This window comes from Eriocheir sinensis, chromosome 1, assembly GCF_024679095.1.
Source record: "Eriocheir sinensis breed Jianghai 21 chromosome 1, ASM2467909v1, whole genome shotgun sequence".
Taxonomy (NCBI): Eukaryota; Metazoa; Arthropoda; class Malacostraca; order Decapoda; family Varunidae; genus Eriocheir; species Eriocheir sinensis.
In genome coordinates this window covers 32,225,422-32,245,689 of record NC_066509.1, presented here as the reverse complement: position 1 = coordinate 32,245,689, position 20,268 = coordinate 32,225,422, and the positions used below count along the sequence as shown (strand labels likewise).

Sequence of the window (20,268 nt, the reverse complement as noted above, 5' to 3'; positions counted from 1 at the left end):
GAATTAAGATGCTGAAGACAGTTTATTTTTTTTTCTTTCTCTTATAAACATTAGTTTACTGTTGCACTTTGTGCTTGAATTTTGAAGTGAAGAAAGAATACATCACTGAATGGTAGAGCATCCTATTATAAAATGTAAGAAATCATCCTCATGAACTTACCTCTGTGTCTGGTCTAATGAGTTCCAGAAGCCCACACGGCGCCCACACGGCTTGCTCTGCATGTTACGTTGGTGTGTGGCGAGCGGAGCAGCTTGACGAACGACACGACAGCACCCGAGGCTGTTGGGGAGGCAAACACCGTGGATTACATGGAGGAACAAACTTCAAACTAATCATTTGTTCATGCAACATAAAACAAAGCAGGAAGATTCTATCAAGAAGCGACACTCTTTTCTACCTCTTTCTCTTCATCTTAAGACTTCATTTTCCCTTCACGTTTTTCAACGCGAGACCCTCACAGCAGGAACGATACAACTCAGGCCTGGATGCCACAGAATGCTTAACCTTGCTATTATTATTGAATGGGTCAGAAGGAACAGTATAGAACGTGTAGGGCAGGGCTGCAGCAGGGCACTTGGCAGCCATCAGATAACGCGCATCTCCACACGTTCGTCGTGAAGTAATCCTCCACGTAACAGTAATGGTCGCCAACTTGTACAAACCATTTTGTAATTCAGTTTACTTATAAACTAAAGGAGGCAGCTAAAGAGCGAAAAAAAAATAAAAAGTGAACACAACTGCTGCTCTTATGGACATAATACATGTCAAAAGAGTGATCAGTGTCAGTTTGAGAAGCCTTGGAATTCCTCTCTTGAAAGTTTCATTTATAAAGAGGATAAATAGACATCCTGAACCCTGGCCTCTGGTTACAGCATTCAGCCCACACTCACTTGTCTGCCCTCTCCAGGAGGCGTACAAGGGGGTGCACCAGGCCGTCATCCAGGGTGGCATCTAGGGGCGGGCTGAGAGCTTCTTGCGTGCAGCTTGTGTGGCCACCGGCTGGGTGCTGCTGTCGTTACTCGGGATGCCGTTGATAATTTCCTCCACACACAGTGTAGGGCCCTAAAACAGCACACATATACTATAACCTATATATATATATATATATATATATATATATATATATATATATATATATATATATATATATATATATCTATATATATATATATATATATATATATATATATATATAATGCAGCTGTTCCTGGAAAGCAAACCATTACGCAGTGAACACCAGATAAGGGGCCAAAGGCAGCACTTTGAAATGAAGTGAAAATGGTCATGACTTCAGAGCAGCACCGGGAAATAGTTTCCTAAAAATCACCTCTGTATTCCTCTTGCATTTGACCAACAGAATTGATGCTGAGAGCGAGCAGCAACTTCTCTTCCTTGCATGGTAAGGAAAAAGGGAACAAAGCCTCAACACACACCAGCCAAACACTGTGTGGTATAATCTGTTATGAGGAACACATGCACCAAAGACAACCAAGGCCAGTGTCACACATTCACGATCTTGACTCCCGACGCCTCCCGACGTCAGGTCACACGCCGACACTTTTGGAAATTTCTAAACACTCAGCGCCCTTCCCGACATCTGCCACCGTCGGCAGTAAACCACCACCGTTGGATGTCCATCTTAGCAACGTCTCGACAACGTCGTTTCGACGTCGGCAATGATCGACATTTTAGGGGATCTATTTACTATGATCTTAATGTACGTCTGGCAACGTGACATTTTCTAACGTCGAGTTAAGATCGTGAATGTGTGACACTAGCCTAATTAATATGGAGAACACATAATTATAACAAAACGAGTATGTAATGACGCTGGACCTGAAAATATTCCCTCGTTTTCACATCTCCCTAACATTTTTTTTTTATGTGTTCATCTTTTATATATCTATTTATATTTCATTATTCCGTTTCTTTGTTTAATGATTCATACACTTATTGACTCTTTTCTGATTTCATTCTTATCATTTTTTCCTCTTTTTCCTCTTAGTGTTTCTGACTTTCAGTCTTCTAATTAAGTTTCCATGTTGAGTTTTTCACATGTCTGTTCTTTTGTTCGACTGACACGTCCCCATTTTTCGTTCCGGCCATTACTTTCTTTTTTCCTAACCTTTCTGACTTTTTAAATCTATTATTCATTTTGAGTTGCTTTCATATTTTTTTCATTTATTTGACACCTTTCAATATTTCCTTCTTATTGTTGTTTCTCCTTCCTCTTATTTTCTTCATCATTTTCCCTTCACTCCTTCACCTTTTCCTTCAAGTTGCGCGAATATTCTTTATTTGTCTCGCTTCAGTGTTCGTCACCACTCTTCCTTTTCTCATTGGCATATTCCTTCTCTCCTTTACTCTTCCGCTTTCTTTTCTTCCCCTTGAGAGCTTTTAAAAGAGAGAGAGAGAGAGAAGAGAACGAAATCGTTCAAAGAATCATGTTCACGAGCGTAACATTTCCATTTGTTTAAATTCACTTAGTTTTGCAGATTCGATTATTTTTAATATTTCAGACCTCTCTCTCTCTCTCTCGCTCTCTCTCTCTCTCCTCTCTCTCCCGACCTCTGCTGAGAGAAGGTCGTGACCTCACTGCTGCACCCCACAACATCGCTTGCCCTGTGTTTTCGTTGTGCTCTTGGGATCGCGTTTGTGTGTTCTCGCTTGTGGACCTTGTGTGTTGCCTGTGATTTCCCGACACGTGTTTGGTGTGTGTTCGCTTGTGGTTTCTGCCTGTGGTTGCCTCTGTGATTTGTGTTTCCGGTGTTTTTGCGTGTGATCTGGCTGTTTCCGGGTGTTCTGCGTGGGTTTCAGAGTGATTCAAGTGTGTTGTGTTTACGGTGTTTTTGCGTGTGATTTCGCTGCTTCTAAGTGTACTGCGTGTGTTTCAGTGTTTTGAGTGTGCTGTTTTGTTTCCGGTGTTTTTGCGTGTGATTTGGCTGTTTTTCGAGTGTTCTGCGTTTCGAGTGTGTTGTGTCTCCAGTGCTTTTGCGTGTGATTTGGCTGTTTATAGTGCTGCCTGTGGTTGCCTCTGTGATTTGTGTTTCCGGTGTTTTTTTTGCGTGTGATCTGGCTGTTTCCGGGTGTTCTGCGTGGGTTTCAGAGTGATTCAAGTGTGTTGTGTTTCCGGTGTTTTTGCGTGTGATTTGGCTGCTTCTAAGTGTACTGCGTGTGTTTCAGTGTTTTGAGTGTGCTGTTTTGTTTCCGGTGTTTTTGCGTGTGATTTGGCTGTTTTCGAGTGTTCTGCGTTTCGAGTGTGTTGTGTTTCCAGTGCTTTTGCGTGTGATTTGGCTGTTTATAGTGCTCTGCGTGGGTTTCAGAGTGTTTTGAGTGTGCTGTTGTATTTCAGGTGTTTTTACGAGTGACTTGAGGGTGTTTAGTCGTGCTTGTGCTTGGGTTTCTGTGTGTTTCGTGTGTCCCGAGTGTGACTTTGTGTTCCCGAGTGTCTCACGCGTGATTTGGGTGTGTCGACAACCCACCCTTTGAATTCCCTGAGGATTCAATCTGCTCCTCCTCACTATACCCTCTTTAAATCCCCTAGAGGATTAACACTTCCTACACCCCTTTCCCTCACCTCACCTAAGCCCCCCCCACCCTCGCTCACCTCACATCCCTTTTGCTCCTCCTCATCCCCTAGAGGATTAGCCCTTCCTACTCCTCCCTCACCTCCACATATTTCTAAGCCCTCCCCCCCTCACTCACCTTACCTCACATCCTATTTACCCATCCCTTCACCCACCTTACCTCGCCTCTTTCTTAACCTTTCTTGTTCTCACACACCTCACTCACCTCACATCCCTTCCTACTCCTCCTCTCTCCCACTTACCTCCTTTCCCAAACTCCCTCTCACTCATCTCACCTATTTCCTAATCCTCCTTGATCTCACACACCTCACTCACCGCCTCCCTTTCATCCTCTATCCTCACCTCAAAACCCATCCAACTCCTCCTCTCTCCCACCTCACCTATTTCCTAACCCTCCTTGATCTCACACACCTCACTCACCGCCTCTCTTTCCCACTCTTTACTCACCTCACATCCCTTCCTACTCCTCCTCTCTCCCACCTCACCTATTTCCTACCCCTACCTGATCTCACACACCTCACTCACCGCCTCTCTTTCCCCCTCTTTACTCACCTCACATCTCTTCCTACTCCTCCTCTCTCCCACCTCACCTATTTCCTAACCCTCCTTGATCTCACACACCTCACTCACGCCTCTCTCCCCCCTCTTTACTCACCTCACATCCCTTCCTACTCCTCCTCTCTCCCACCTCACCTATTTCCTAACCCTCCTTGATCTCACACACCTCCCTTTCCCCCTCTTTACTCACCTCACATCCCTTCCTACTCCTCCTCTCTCTCACTTTTCCTCCATTACTAAACTACCTCTCACACACCTCACCCCCTTTCCTAATCCCCTTCACTTTGTGTTTTTATCTCTTTCATTTCAGCTAAGATGGCGCCTAAGAAGTGCAGTACTTGTAACGGTAGCTTCTCAGCTCACTTTTTTACAGGGCGTTCTGCTGTCTGTCGACTGTGTCTGTCCAGGCAGCATCTCGAGACAAGACTGCAGGAGCAGGAAGAGAAGATGGAAGAAGGCCAGAATAAAATAATGGAGCTTTCTCACCAGGCAGCATCTCGAGACCAGACTGCAGGAGCAAGAAGAGAAGATGGAAGCAGGTCAGAATAAAATAATAGAGCTTTCGCACTGTTGCCTCCTTGCAGGAATTCATCCAGGCTAACGTTGCTGTGGTGCCAAACCCTTCTCCAACCGCCCCTTGCCCTCAGCGGTACCGTCGACACCAGCGGACAACACCACGCAACGGAGGATGCTAGTGGCACCGACCATGATGGCTTCACCGTCGTGAATGGAGGAGCCAAACCAGCCAGACAAGCGATTTATCCTGTTCATTGCTTCAACAGGTTTGCCATTCTGGAGGAGGAGGACGAGCAGGAGAGCACCTTCCTGGTGGGTGACTCCATGATTCGCCAGCAGGTCGTTGAGTTCTGCGGCAGAGTTCCACGTCGAAGACGGAACTATTGCTATCCTGGTGCTGGGATCGACGACATAACTGCTGCTCTTGAGGAGATCTCCCCCCAGGCTACTAATGATTCACTGTTTGTTATCCACACAGGTACGAACGACGTCACCACGACCCGGTCTGAGGAACTCCTGGAGAAGTACCGTAGGCTCATCCAGCAGTATAAGACTAAATCCCTAACGTTTTGTTTTCTGGAGTTCTACCACGGACTTGGGCGGAGAGCTACTTTTTCAGTAAGGCCTTCAGCCTATACAACCGCTTACAGACTCTTTGAATGGAGCTTGACGTGGAGTTCCTAAACGCATGGGACAATTTCTATGGACAAAATGAACTTTTCCACAGGGACGGATTGCACCTTTCTCCCATCGGGGCAGCCAGACTCGGAAGGCTCCTCAACGAAGCAGTGCGTGTCATCCGAGCAAAAACTAGTCACGTCCACGTCCCTCCACCAAGCCCGTGTAAATAGAAGCCGTGCATCGCAACAAACCCGTAACCGTGATCCCGCACGTACAACCACCTGTATTACCAAGCCTCTAGATAACTTAAATCCTTAGTTTCAATGCGCGTAGCCTAAGAAACAAATTTGATGAACTGAGATGTCTTGCTTTAACAGAAAATTTTGACATAATTGCTATAACCGAAACATTTATCGACACCACAAATATTGATTTAAGTTCCGAATACAACATAGATGGCTACAGACTCTTCAACAAAGATCGTAAACCGTAGAGGCGGTGGCGTCGCCCTTTATGTCAAAAGCTATTTGCAACCCACCGACAAAACACCGGGAAACAGTAACGTTGAACATTTGTGCGAGTAAACATTGCAAAAGTCAATTTAAATATATCTGTCACCTACAGACCTCCTGGCAATCACTGATGACGACCTTGAAATGTACAGCGTCTTAAGGCAGTCACTTAATAACAGCGACTCACTGATATTAGGAGACTTTAACCTCCCCCATATCGACTGGGCGACACTGTCAGGTACAGAAGGCGAGTCACATAGAATGATCGAATTTCTAGAAGAAAATTATCTAAGCCAAATGGTTTCTGAGCCAACTCGACAAAATAATATACTCGACCTTGTTATAACGACCCAAGATAACCTTGTCAGTAGTGTCACGGTAGGAGAACACCTCGGTTCTTGCGATCATAAATTAGTGCGCGTCGACATTAAAGCTCAATCATCAGTGACTGAAAATAAAGTAAAGGTGCCCAATTTCAAAAGAGCTAACTTCGTAGAAATCCGACAAAACTAACAGAAATACAACTATCAGATGACGGCAACGTAGAGGAAGCCTGGCTAAGCCTTTAAAAATCACTTACTCACTCAGCAGAACACATTCGTCCCTTGTGCGAGAAGCGAATTAACACTAATAACAGCCCAACGTGTTTTAATAGCGAAATTAAACAATCAGTCAATGAGAGAAAATTGTTTTACAGGTTAAAGAAAGAAAAAAGCACGCCCGAGAACATTAGACTCTATAATGATGCCAGGCGAAGAGTAAAAAGACTAGTAGGTCAGGCAAAGCGTAGATATGAAGAAAATATTGCAGCCAACTGTAAAATAACCCGAAATCTTTCTTCAGTTACATAAACAACAGAAAGGCGATCAAAAGTGGTATTGACCTTTAACAAACAGCGACGGTGCACTAGTGACTGACAGCCAACACATTGCAAACCTCTTAAACAATTACTTTTCCTCGGTGTTTAATACTAACAGTCTTCCTCTCGCTACCACCAACACCAGTACTATTGTAAATCTCGAGCATGCATTGCCTAATTTTGAAATAACAACCGATGAAGTCCTTAAAGCTCTCCATTCACTTAAAACAAATAAAAGTCCTGGACCTGACAAAGTATATCCAACTCTGCTGAAAGAAACGAAGAGCGAAATACTCTCCTCCCTCACAACCGTATTCAATATGTCCTTGCGACAAGGCATCGTCCCTTCAGATTGGAAAAAGGCTAACGTGACACCGATTTTCAAGAAAGGAGACAAAAAGTACCAGGTAATTACAGGCCCATTAGTCTAACTTCGGTTGTAGGTAAGCTACTTGAGGGCATAATTAGAGACAAAATTGTGAGTTACCTTGAAAGCCACTCATTGATTGGGGACTCACAACATGGCTTCCGAAACAAAAGATCCTGCCTATCAAACCTATTAACCTTTTATAACGACCTCTTCACTGTTTATGACGTAACCAAATCACTGGACGTAGTCTATCTTGATTTCCAGAAAGCGTTTGATAAAGCCCCGCATCATAAATTACTTTACAAATTAAAGCAAATAGGTATTGACGGTCAAGTAAACCAATGGATCGCGAATTGGTTGAGCAACAGACAACAAAGAGTAGTGATTGACGGATTTAACTCAGAGTGGGCGCCTGTCACTAGTGGCGTCCTCAGGGCTCGGTCCTTGGCCCAGTGCTCTTCATTATTTACATCAACGACGTGGATGTTGGACTCAATAACCGCATTAGTAAATTTGCAGACGACACAAAGATTGGTAACTCGGTTCTCACTGACGAAGACAGGCAAAGCCTCCAAGAGGATTTGCACAAAATTTCAGCTTGGTCGGATAGATGGGAGATGCCCTTTAACGTAGACAAGTGCCAGGTCCTTCAAGTTGGAACGAGGAATAAGAAGTTCGAATACGAAATGCGCGGCGTTAAACTCAAAAGCGTTCAATGCGTCAAAGACTTGGGGTCAAAATCGCGTCAAACCTCAAATTCTCACAGCAATGCATCGATGCAGCAAATAAAGCGAACAGAATGTTGGGCTTCATTAAAAGAAACTTTGTATTCAAGAATAAAGATGTAATACTCTGCTCTACAACAGTTTAGTCAGACCCCACTTGGAATATGCGGTACAGTTTTGGTCCCCCCCACCATGCAAAGGATATTGCTAAATTAGAAGGTGTTCAGCGTCGGGCAACGAAAATGATCCCTTCCTTGCGCAACAAATCCTACGAAGAAAGGCTTTCTATCCTTAACATGTTCTCTCTTGAGAAACGTCGCCTCCGAGGAAAATTGATCGAATGTTTTAAAATACTTAATGGTTTCACGAATGTAGACAGATCAACATTGTTTATGATCGATGACAGTCTGCGCACGAGGAACAATGGCGTAAAACTCAGATGTAGACAAGTAAATTCAGATTGCACCAAATTTTTCTTCACCAACGTTGTAGTGCGAGAATGGAATAAGCTTCCACCATCAGTGGTCCAGTGTAACACGATTGACTCCTTCAAAATAAGCTCGACCGTCACTTCCTTCAACTTAATATCAACTAGAGTAGAAATGCAACGTTTTGGAGTCTTCTGATTAATGTAAAATCACTTAGGTTTAAGGACAGACCACCAAGTCTGGACCATGGGGTCTGTGGGGTCTGATTTTCTATGTAAATCTATAATCTCTCTCTCTCTTTCACACACACACACACACAATAAGCACAGTTCATCAATCAGGGAAGTGAGACGGGACACACACACACACACACACACACACACACACACACACACACACACATACACACATATTTACATACTAACACATTCCTCTCCTCACGTGATATCAAATTTTGTCTCTTTAATCTTCCTCTTCCTCCTCCTCCTCCACCTCCTCCTCTTCCTTCTCCTCTTTACCTTCCTCTTCTTCTTTGCCTCTTCCTTTTCCAGTATCTCCATATCGTTTTTTTTTTTTTTACGCGTCTCTTTCACTCTTCTTCCACCTCCTTTCCGATTCCTCTCCTTGACCTCCTCTCCTTTCTCTTCTTTCCCCTCCTCCGCTTCCACACCATTGATCTTTTCCTCAGGGATTCGCAGGTATTTCAGGATTTCTTTCACACGCTCTTTTCTTTTTCTCTGTCTCCCTTCTTCTTTCCTTTATTTTCTGAATTCCTTTGTGCGTGTTACTCCTTTACCATATATCTTTTTCTTTTCCTAACTTTCTTTATATTCTATTGGTTAGCTTTTTCTCAATATCTCGCTCCTTTTGTGTTCCTTTACCTTCCTTAATCCATCTCCTTACTGCCTTTTCCCTCCTCATCTTCCTCCTCTTCTTCTTCCTCATTTTTTCTTCACATTCTGCCTTGTTTATCTTTTTATCGCCGTTGCTCTTCTTTTCTCTGCGTATATCTGTTCACGGTTTGGCTTTTATTTCTATCATCGTCATTCCATTCTCTTCTTCTCACTCTTCTGTGTTTTGTATTTCGTGTAGTTTTTCTTTTTTCCTAATACCTTCTCACTAACTTAATTGTTTTGTGTTCACACTCCACTTCTTTTCCTAATTAGTTTGTTTTTCTTTCGAGTTTAATCTAATTTTTTTATCAGTCTGTATTCTTGTCCTCTTGTTCATTTCTTCCCGTTTTTTCCTTCTTTTCACTTTGGTTAATCCTTCTGTTTCACTCCTCCATCTTCCCTTCAATTTTATTTTCATGTTCTTGTTCTCTTCCCTCTCCTTTTTTTTTTTTGTTTCGACTTTTTCCTGTTAGCTGCTTCGTCCTTCCTTCATTTTCTCTTCATTCTTCATCTCCCGTTACTACTTTTTCTCTCATCCGCTCCTCCCTGCCAGCTTCATTATTTCTTCATTATTTGCTTTCTCTTACTTTTCCTCCACTTATTTCTCATTCTCTCTTCCCTTTCTTTTTCTTCTTTCCTCCTTACATAGTTTTCTTTAATTTAATATTTTTATATAAAATATAGGGATCTCTCTCTCTCTCTCTCTCTCTCTCTCTCTCTCTCTCTCTCTCTCTCTCTCTCTCTCTCCTCACTTCCTCCAACTTTTCTCCAGTTTCTCCTCCCTTCTACTCCTCTACATCTACCCCTCTTCTCTCTCTCCATCTCTCCAGCTTTCTCTTCACTGCCTTTTTCCTTCGCCCCATTCCCTTTACCCCCCTCCCTCTCTCCTCCTCCTCCTCCTCCTCCTCCTCTCCCTCCTCCTTTTCTGTCCGTCTCTTTGGTTTTCTTCATTCTTCCAACGGTTCCTCTTTCCATGATACTGAGAGTCCTTGAACACCACAGTTTCAAGGAGGAACAAGAGGAGGAAGAAGAGGAGGAGGAAGGACAAAAAGAGAAGTAGGGACAGAGTGACGGAGAAAAAGGAGAGGAAGATAGAGACGTAGAGAAAAGGAAGAAGGAGGAAGAAGAGTCAGTATGTAGAAAAGTAGGAACATGAGGAGAGGGAAGGAGAGAATGGTAGTTTTGGGGAGCGGGTGTAGGAGGAGGAGGAGGAGCACGAGGAGAAGGAGGAGCACGAGGAGGAGGAGGAGATAGGGAGGCAGGATGCATATTTTAAAACGATATTGTGTGTAGCCTATGTGTATTCAGGTCACGAGAGAGAGAGAGAGAGAGAGAGAGAGAGAGAGAGAGAGAGAGAGAGAGAGAGAGAGAGAGAGAGAGAGAGCAATCAGCTAGTTTTCATTCACATTTTCCCTCCCACAGAAATCACTTAATTAATAGAAAATGAATAATTGCCAACGGTAACTCATCCATTTGGTAATTTTCTTTTATTATTATCTCGCCGTTTTGGTTTTACTCTCTAATGGATCACAGCGTCGACGATTAATGTACAAAACACTTGATTAAACTTTTTCCTCCTCTTTTATTTCATTGTTTATCATAAATCACGAAGTATCCGAGAACAAGGAATTCGTCAGCATACTCCGACTAACAACTTCATTCTATTTTTTTTTTCTTTATCGCATCTCCACCAACAGAGAGTGAGTCACTGATCGTCTTAACAGTTTAACTTTATCTGTTCTTTTTTTCTGTGTGTGTCAGTCCTCTTGTTTTCATCTCTCGCACTTCCACAAAGCCGAGAAACTTTTTACACATTATCAAGTCCAATTCAATATCTGCACATTTTTCCCCTTGATAATTTTATCTATTTCTTCTTTTAATTTCTTTAAAATATCTTCATATGCTTTTCACTTTCCTTTTGCGTAAGTTTCCCGTTTTTTTTTTATATATTTTCATCTGTCGAAGTTTCGAGGTCGAGTCAGTCCTAACATTACCAATTTCTTTAGAGATTCTCATTTCATAACTTTTAATCGTTCATTAACACAAAGTTCAGAATCATTAGTCACAATAACAGTTGAATTACATATGAGCACATTTTTCTTCAAGGATTTTTTTTTTCTCATTGAATTTCACACGTTGTCCTGACAATTATTGCTCACACCTTTTCTGAAGCCCCCTTTTTGAAAATTTTCAGTCATTTCATACAATTTCAATATTTTTTCTGTCTTTTCATCTTTTTCCATCTTGTTCCTTTCTTCAGTTTTTATTTCAACCTTACGGGAGTCATTTTCGGTTATTTCTTCCTTTTTTCTCATTCGATGTTTACGATCTTCTGATACTCACATCCTCCATTTTTATGGGTTTCAGTATTCTTTTTTTTTTCATCCTTTCCATCTTTATCGCATTTCCAAAAAAACGAGAATAATTGATCACATTTGCACTTAAATTTCATCCCCGCACACTCTTCCCTTTTAGAGTTTACACTTTTACTCCCTTTTTTCTTTTTAACTTTATTGGTATTCTCGTTTATATTTGTGAATCTTTCTATTCCCTTCCAATTTTTCTCTGCCATTTTTCAGATTTTTTTTTCTCGTTCACCTTTTTCCTCATATGTCTCTTTCTCTATCAGTCTTTTCTATCACTGTCACCTGTTTCACTGTCCATCTTTCTCTCATCAACCTTTACATCAATCGCTAAGTTTTCTTCTATATTCCTTGTTTTGTATGTTTTACCTTTCACAGTATTTTTTCCCTAAAGCATCTTTTCAGTCATCCATCTGTTTCCACACATTTCTTTTCTCTTATTCTTTACTTATCATTAACCTTTTATTTGTCAAACACTTTTTTTCTTGTGCTCACTTTTTCTCGTTCTCACTTTTTTTCTCTTTCATAACCTTTTCCTCGTCCACTCTTTTAATCTTGACATTCATCGTTTTATCATTTAAATTTAAAATCTCTTGTTTACGTCCACTTTTTACCCCCTTTAAGAAACAACAAGTGAAAAAACACGTGTGATATGCGTCTCATTATCAAGTGTATATTAAAAAAAAAACATACTAACCGATTACGTGATTTTCTGTTCATTCTTTCCATTTATTTCGCTCTGCCTGGCTAGGGACTTTATGTATGTATGTACCTATGTAACGTATGTATGTATGTTTGTATGTATGTACCTATGTAATGTATGTATGTACGTATGAACATTTATGTATTCACGTGACTGGGTGATGAAGTGGAAAGGTGCACACTGATGAATTTACTGTACACACGACCTTAAAATTTGTACATAATTAGTTAGTTAGTTAGTTAGCTAGTTAGTGTGTGTGTGTGTGTGTGTGTGTGTGTGTGTGTGTGTGTGTGTGTGTGTGTGTGTGTGTGTGTGTGTGTATGTGTGTGTGTGTGTGTGTGTTTGTGTGTGTGCGTGTGTGTAGCGTGATCAAGAGAGCAGGAAAGAGCAAAACATTTTTACTCATGCATGAGGGAGGAGGGACAACACACACGATAGATGCAAAGTTTTCCTCTTCACGCCCCGCAACACACCCGCACCAACACACCGCCGCAACACACCCGCACCAACACACCGCCGCAACACACCCGCACCAACACACCGCCGCAACACACCCGCACCAACACACCGCCGCAACACACCAGCACCAACACACCGCCGCAACACACCCGCACCAACACACCGCCGCAACACACCTGCACCAATACACCGCCTCAACACACCCACACCAACACACCGCCGCAACACACCCGCCTCAACACACCGCCGCAACACACCCGCACCAACACACCGCCGCAACACACACTCGCCGCAACACACCCGCAACAAGACACCGCCGAAACACACCCGCACCAACACGCCGCCGCAACACACCCGCACCAACACACCGCCGCAACACACCCGCACCAACACACCGCCGCAACACACCCGCACCAGCACACCGCCGCAACACACCCGCACCAACACACCGCCGCAACACACCCGCACCAACACACCGCCGCAACACACCCGCACCAACACACCGCCGCAACACACCCGCACCAACACACCGCCGCAACACACCCGCACCAACACACCGCCGCAACACACCCGCACCAACACACCGCCGCAACACACCAGCACCAACACACCGCCGCAACACACCCGCACCAACACACCGCCGCAACACACCAGCACCAAGACACCGCCTCAACACACCACCACCAACACACCGCCGCAACACACCCGCCACAACACACCGCCGCAACACACCCGCACCAACACATCGCCGAAACACACACTCGCCGCAACACACCCGCAACAAGACACCGCCGAAACACACCCGCACCAACACCCCGCCGCAACACACCCGCACCAATACACCGCCGCAACACACCCACACCAATACACTGCCGCAACACACCCGCATCAACACACCGCCGCAACACACCCGCACCAACACACCGCCGCAACACACCCGCACCAGCACACCGCCGCAACACACCCGCACCAACACACCGCCGCAACACACCCGCACCAACACACCGCCGCAACACACCCGCACCAGCACATCGCCGCAACACACCCGCACCAACACACCGCCGCAACACACCCGCACCAGCACACCGCCGCAACACATCCGCACCAACACAAAGACCGCAACACAACTCCACCACATCACGGCAGACAACCAACGCAACCAACGCGCCGTTACGTCCCCCGCGCCTCGCTTCCCACACGCCCCGCCCTGGACTAGAGCTGAGGGCGGAAGGCGTGAGAGGGGGAAGTGCAGGAAGCGTGGGTGAGGAAAGGGAAGGAGGAGGAGGAGGAGGAGGAGGAGGTGGTGGAGGGGGTTAGATGAAAGCACGTGGGCGTCGGAACTGAGTGGTTTGTCATGGTCCATTCGAGAGGAGGAGGAGGAGGAGGAGGAGGAAGAAAAGGAAGAGGTAGTGTAGGACTCCAACGATGAGGAGAAGGGTGGAGTATATCAGACGAAGGATGGGGGAGACGAGAATGAAGTGTAGGATACAAAGAGAGAAGAGGAGGAATTGTAGAAGCAAAGGATATCCGCAAACCATCTTCCTCCCTCGCGGCGACTTTCAAGAATGCCTTGGCTTCCTTACTAGTCTGAGAGACGTCCTGAAGGCTACTCGTACCACTGACGGCGCTGGAGAACCCTAGACAGACAGCCAGGAGAACCCAGAGGCACCACGTTCTCGTCCTGTCGCGCCCCAGCAGACGGTGAAGCCCCAGCAGGAGCAGCGGAAGGCCTGGCGTTCCTTGGGTGAACGTCTGGGCCCGGCTCGGCTGGGGGTCGTTTTGGAGCTCGGCTGGAGCCTCTTCTGGGGGAAAGGAACGGGGATCAAGGGCACGCAGCGGTGGGGAAAGGAAGGATTATTGTTTTAAAGACCACAAGGAGATTCCATTACAACATAAGGAGTCTGCAAGTGGCCGGTAAGGAGTCTGACTGATGAGGAAAGGAAGATTTAGAGTTTTAAAGACCAAAAAGGAGATAACATAAAAACAAGAAAGTAAGGAGTCTGCAAGTGGCCAGTAGTACACACGAATAGTGAGAGAAAGAGAACAAATAGTGATCATGAGAGAGAACGAATATTGAAAAGTAAATGAAAAACTAATAGTGAACGAAATAAATAGAACAACGAAGAATGACATGGAATACATAACGTTTGGGAAGGAAGGATTTTTTCCAGGACGGCACAGTGTGAACGGGGCTTTAAGCCCCGTTCACACTGTGCCGACTCTGGGCCACGACTACCCACGACTCTAGGGTACACGAAGTCTGAGGTGTTGATGTGAAAGGGTCGGGCATGTTTTGAAAGAGGTTTTGAGACTGTTGCCGAATGCTGAGCCGACGTCGTGACGAGAGTCTGGAGTCGTGAGGGGTAGCAACTTAGCACGACATGCTGGCAACTAGTTGGCTGAATGTCCCAGACAGTCGGCAAGACACCAAGACCCCAATAAAACCTCCCCCCTTTCTTGGAGCGTGGGAACCAACTTGTCTAATGGAAAAGTCGCTGGGTTGTCGTGGCCCAGAGTCTGCACAGTGTGAACGGGGCTTTACACACACATGCACCCACTCCCCCTCTTCCCTCCACGCCCACGCCCACCCACCGTCGAGCACGTGGACGAACACCGAGGCGGGCGTGGAGTGCATGGGCGCGCAGGTATAGTTCCCGGCGTCCCTCCAGGTGGTGTGGGTGACCAGGAGCCAGCTGGTGCCCGAGTTCTTGTCCGTCACGAGCTGCACGCCGCCCCGACCCCCGGCGTTGATCTCCACCAGCTCCTCCTTGGCTGCGGGGAGGAGAGAGGAGATGGAGTTGTGGGTGATAATAATTGTCTTCTTGTTTGTAGGGCGAGGGAGAAGAGACAGGTGTGATTGCCAGGGAGGACGCTGAGAGGCTACTAAGAGGAGCAGTAAATGGGATTGGTCTCCAGTCTCCACTGTCTTGTTTGTAGGGCGAGGGAGGAGGGAAAGGTGTGATATATATATATATATATATATATATATATATATATATATATATATATATATATATATATATATATATATATATATATATATATATATATATATATATATATATATATATCTATATCTATATCTATATATATCTATCTATCTATCTATCTATAGATCTATATATATATCTATCTATATAACTATCTATATATATATATATATATATATATATATATATATATATATACATATACAAAAAATAGTGAAAGGAAGGGATTGGTGAGGCTCCGATCCGTTGAGGAGAAGGAAGAGGACGAGCAGAAGGAGGAGAAGAACTTTAAGAAAGATGAGGAATAAAAGGAACGAGTTCAAAATGGATGGGTTTTGATGCTTTAAAAAAGGAGATCAAATTAATGAGGGTAATAACAGTGGGTGGAGAGAGGCTGAGAAAGTGAGAAAAGCAGAAAACAATAATTTAGAATTGAAATTAGAAGCACTGATTAATGTGAAGCAGGATGATAAGGGAATAAAGGGCGGATAAAAAACGTAGAAAATGTACATTAATATTTTTTTTTACGTTCTATATAGGAAAGAAATGTATAACTCATTGTTTTAGAAGCAGGAGAAAAAGAAGACGAAGAAAAGGAGAAAGAGGATGAGGAATACACAGTTGACCTCTCTCTCTCTCTCTCTCTCTCTCTCTCTCTCTCTCTCTCTCTCTCTCTCTCTCTCTCTCTCTCTCTCTCTCTCTCTCTCTCTCTCTCTCTCTCTCTCTCTCTCTCTCTCTCTCTCTCTCTCTCTCTCTCTCTCTCTCCTTAAACAAAAGCACATAGATGAAATCCTATTAGTATGGCATGGGGTGTCACGAGCTAAAGGAGCCCTCGTCCATAAGGGCACCTGTTCTAAAGCTTGCCCAATAGTTTGTTCTTTTATATTAGTGTGGGTGTGGCCCCCCTTGAAGTCCGTATTGTTCGTAGACACTGTCACTTAAGGGGGCGTGCGCGACACCACAGATGGGCAGCTGTCTTTACGCGCTGGGTGCTCAGGCCTGATAGGTCCACCTCGGCCGTGAAGGCGTTCCGCAGTGTTGCTGTGACACAGGTGAAGGCCCGCTGACACCTCAGCGTACGGGTCCTCGGGACTTCGAGGAGAAGATCACCGGACGCTACCGCTCTCGTAGCTCGCTCTGACCTCCTCCACGGGACTCCGAGGGCCGCGAGGTGTGGTGTGTGCTTCACCTGGGCCTTGTGCAGCACTGTGAGGGCGCCGACCTCCTGCGGTGCTCCAGACTATCCATCTGGTGGCGGGGAACGTCCTGTCTCGGGTGGTGACGGTGGTGCTGGTGTTGTTGTTGCTGTTGCCATTGCCGGTGTCCCCTTTGTCGTCCCTGCTGCTGCTGTTGCTGCTGCTGGTCACTGGCACCGTATATGAGGCGTTCGGCACGCCTCTGCACCCGGTACAACAGGGAGAGGTGGCACTGGGCGCTACCCATCCATGTGAGGGGGCTGTACTCCATGATGGGCCTCACCTGGGCCTTGTAAAGCCTTAGGAGTCCATCAGTGTCGAGAAGGTGGCGGACTCGACGCAGGAGTGTCACTCTCAGGGACGCCTTGCGCGCCACGTTCTCGAGGTGGCGGTCAAAGCTGAGTTTGGAGTCGACCTCCACCCCCAGGATGTTGATGGAGTCCCCAATGGCCAGGGTGTCGTCTCCAAACCTCAGCTGCCCCTCGAGTACTCTCTCTCTCTCTCTCTCTCTCTCTCTCTCTCTCTCTCTCTCTCTCTCTCTCTCTCTCTCTTATCTGCCGAACTAGGAGAATTGAAGAAACATTAGGATCAGCAGAACAGGATTCAACGCTACATGAAGAAGGATCAGGAGGAGAAGAAGGAAGAAGAGTTAGACAGGAAGACGAAGAGGAAGAGTGGAATGAATAATAGTTTCGGTCCTGGCCATTGACTCCCACTACCTCCTCTTTGTTCGTCGTTTAAGGGATTGGAAGAATATGTTGAGAGATTTGAGAGAATTGCAAAAGTTCTGATGCAGTGAGGAGGAGGAGGAGAAGGAAGACTAGGAAGAAGGGTCGTAAGGGATTGATCTTTTTTTCTGTCTTCCTTATCTGGTAGTCAATGAGATTACGAAGGAAGTAAAGAAATTTGGAACGCGGAAAAGAGATGTGGAGATAACGAAAAGGAAGCTGATGGAGTAAACGGGAAAAAAAGAGGAAGAGGAAGACGAACAAAGTAACTGAAAAATAATTGTGACAAAAGTATAGAAACTAAAGGAACAAGGATGCGAAGATAACGAAGGAGAAGATTAAGTAGGTAGCAAAAAAGGAAGAGGATAAAGAAGAAAAAAAAAAAAAAAGGTGCAAGCAAAAAAAGGATAACACTAAGATTAAATTAGCTAAAGGTAAAATAAATGTACTAAAACATGAGAGTAATGAACAGGAAAATAAAAAAAAGGTTAAAAGAAGTATAAGGTGATCGAAAGAAAAAAGTACCTGAAGGTAAAATCAATGAAAAAAACGGAAGGATAATGAAAAACAGGAAAATATAAATTGTTAGAGTAGAGAAAATAAAGATGGAAAGAATAAAGTAGCCAATAAGGACAGTTTAAAAGATGGACCTGGAGGAAGAGGCGAAAATTATGCAAGTCGGGTGAAGAGAATGTAATGAGAATGTGAGGGAAATACATCAACATTTACAAAGGTGAACGCTGTTGCCATGATACGATAAGTGCGGCGATTATTAGTGAACGGAACGTGCCCGGCTGCCCGCGGCGGCGCAGCCCCGCGGCTGCGCGGCGGCGTCAGTGTCTTTAGAGCAAGTGGGCGGTGAGGGTGTGCACGGCGACACCTGCATGAAGTGGATAATTTGCCGCAACACTTTAGCTTTTCCTCGCCAAGCGGCTGTCCAAGGTGAGGACGATGGTGTGGCCGCCTTGACACACGTGAGGCTGTGCACTGTGGTCAGGTGTGTGGTGAAGGAGGAGTGTCAACGTTGAGTGTTCATCGTGAGGCACAGCAGGGGGCGGCCCTTCCCTGACTCCCTCACCGCTGCACCCTGGCGCCGCTGCCCCCCTGTCCCCCCCGGTCACCCCCCAGTGTGTTACAACACCACCACTCTGTGTGCTGTGTGACAGGTACGTAAATGAACGTTGTTCTATACGCCACAAATACGTTTCAACTAGTTTTTTCCAGGAGTAGGCTATTGCTATTTAGTTTGTTTACCGAGGTAGCCTACTGCTGTATTCACTGCTGTGTTTTGTAGCGTCCAGCATCCAGTGTACAAATGGCCAGTGATGTACAGTATAAAAACAGCAATAAATGCCTATAACAGTAGGTTATTTCGCTCTATACACAAACTACTCATAGCCTACTAAAAAATTCTCTCTCTCTCTCTCTCTCTCTCTCTCTCTCTCTCACACACACACACACACTTCGTCGGCCACGTTGAAGTATTGCCCAGCTGATGATACAAAACATGTTTCTCTCGCAGCTGTTTATGCCTTGACGCCAGGCCATAGCTGAAGGACGTGACCAACTAGGTATAGTCGCCTCTCAAACCCACACATAAAACTGAAATATATTATTACTTCTCCCGTTAATATATATATATATATATATATATATATATATATATATATATATATATATATATATATATATATATATATATATATATACTGTTAGTCAACTTTCTTCTTAACCCCGGCTTCCCCCCACCCCTTTCCCCTTCAGCAGTCATCTATAGTTCTGAACCACCGTTACGGTACCTCTGATCGTTATGTATTCATTATCACTGCGAAACTTGTACAATTAATGGAAACATCAAAACAGACGTTATATTGGCTCTTCCTCTCCTACCACTGCAGACGGGGGAATAATGCCTCGGTCACACATTCACGTATCAAGCCACGTACGCCCACGCAGGAACATAAATTGGTAGTCGGCAACCGCTTACGTAGGTACTACGTAAATGTCCCGTAATGCGTATTTACGTACGTGGGCATACGGGGCGGAGACGGGGAGTTGCTACGCACCACCCGAGCGTGCGTGGGGAGCCACGCATCTTTTGACGTGTTCAAAAGATACGTGGCCGCTCACGTCAACCGCCATTTTACGTGGCTCCACGCGTACAACGTGGCGCATACCTAGCGCTTACGGCGTGCTTGCGGGGCGTTTACACGTGGTCCCATGCTGCTCCCCTGTTCCCGCAACGCAATGCGTGGGTCCTCACGCGGTGCAGGAGCATCCGTGGCACCAGCGCCGCTCCTCGGGTACCCACGACGACGTTGCAACGTTGTGCATGGTGTGTATACGCCGTGCGGCGGGCTTGCGGCTTCAACTCCTCTCTCGGACTAGCAACAGCATATACCTCGCAGCTCACCCCCGCCAGCGCCCTCGTCAGTAGACTTTGTCGCCACTGCTTTCAACTATGCCTAAGGACACCGCCAAGAGATCACGGAAGGGGGCTTCTTTAGCTTCAGGGTCACCCAAACCTCCAACAACCCGCGGGCAACCTGCTTCCAAGCCTCTGGCGTTTGTGGCACCAGCAGTTCCTCATCTCCGTAGACGGCAACAATAGCCATGCAGGTCTCTGGTACAATGTAACTAATGGTGTTGTGGGCTACTCGGAATGAGTATTGCAGACTCTTGTATGAGTCACCCGTGGCGAGGAAACGTAGGGTGATAGCCACACGCAGGCGTGGTTCAAGGGATTTTCTTCAGAATGT

At 45.4% G+C, this 20,268-nt stretch overlaps 1 protein-coding gene across 1 annotated transcript in view; it reads right to left on the bottom strand.

Annotated features, from left to right (window-relative positions):
- Positions 1–14,480: 14,480 nt before the first annotated feature.
- Positions 14,481–20,268, bottom strand: part of LOC126985514 (uncharacterized) — a 57,784-nt gene continuing 51,996 nt past the window's right edge. The window contains exons 4-5 of the mRNA XM_050840853.1: positions 14,988–15,367; positions 14,481–14,522 (exon numbers count right to left, since the gene is read on the bottom strand). Coding sequence (XP_050696810.1) covers positions 14,481–14,522; positions 14,988–15,367 — 422 coding nt within the window. The remainder of the gene's footprint in view (positions 14,523–14,987; positions 15,368–20,268) is intronic.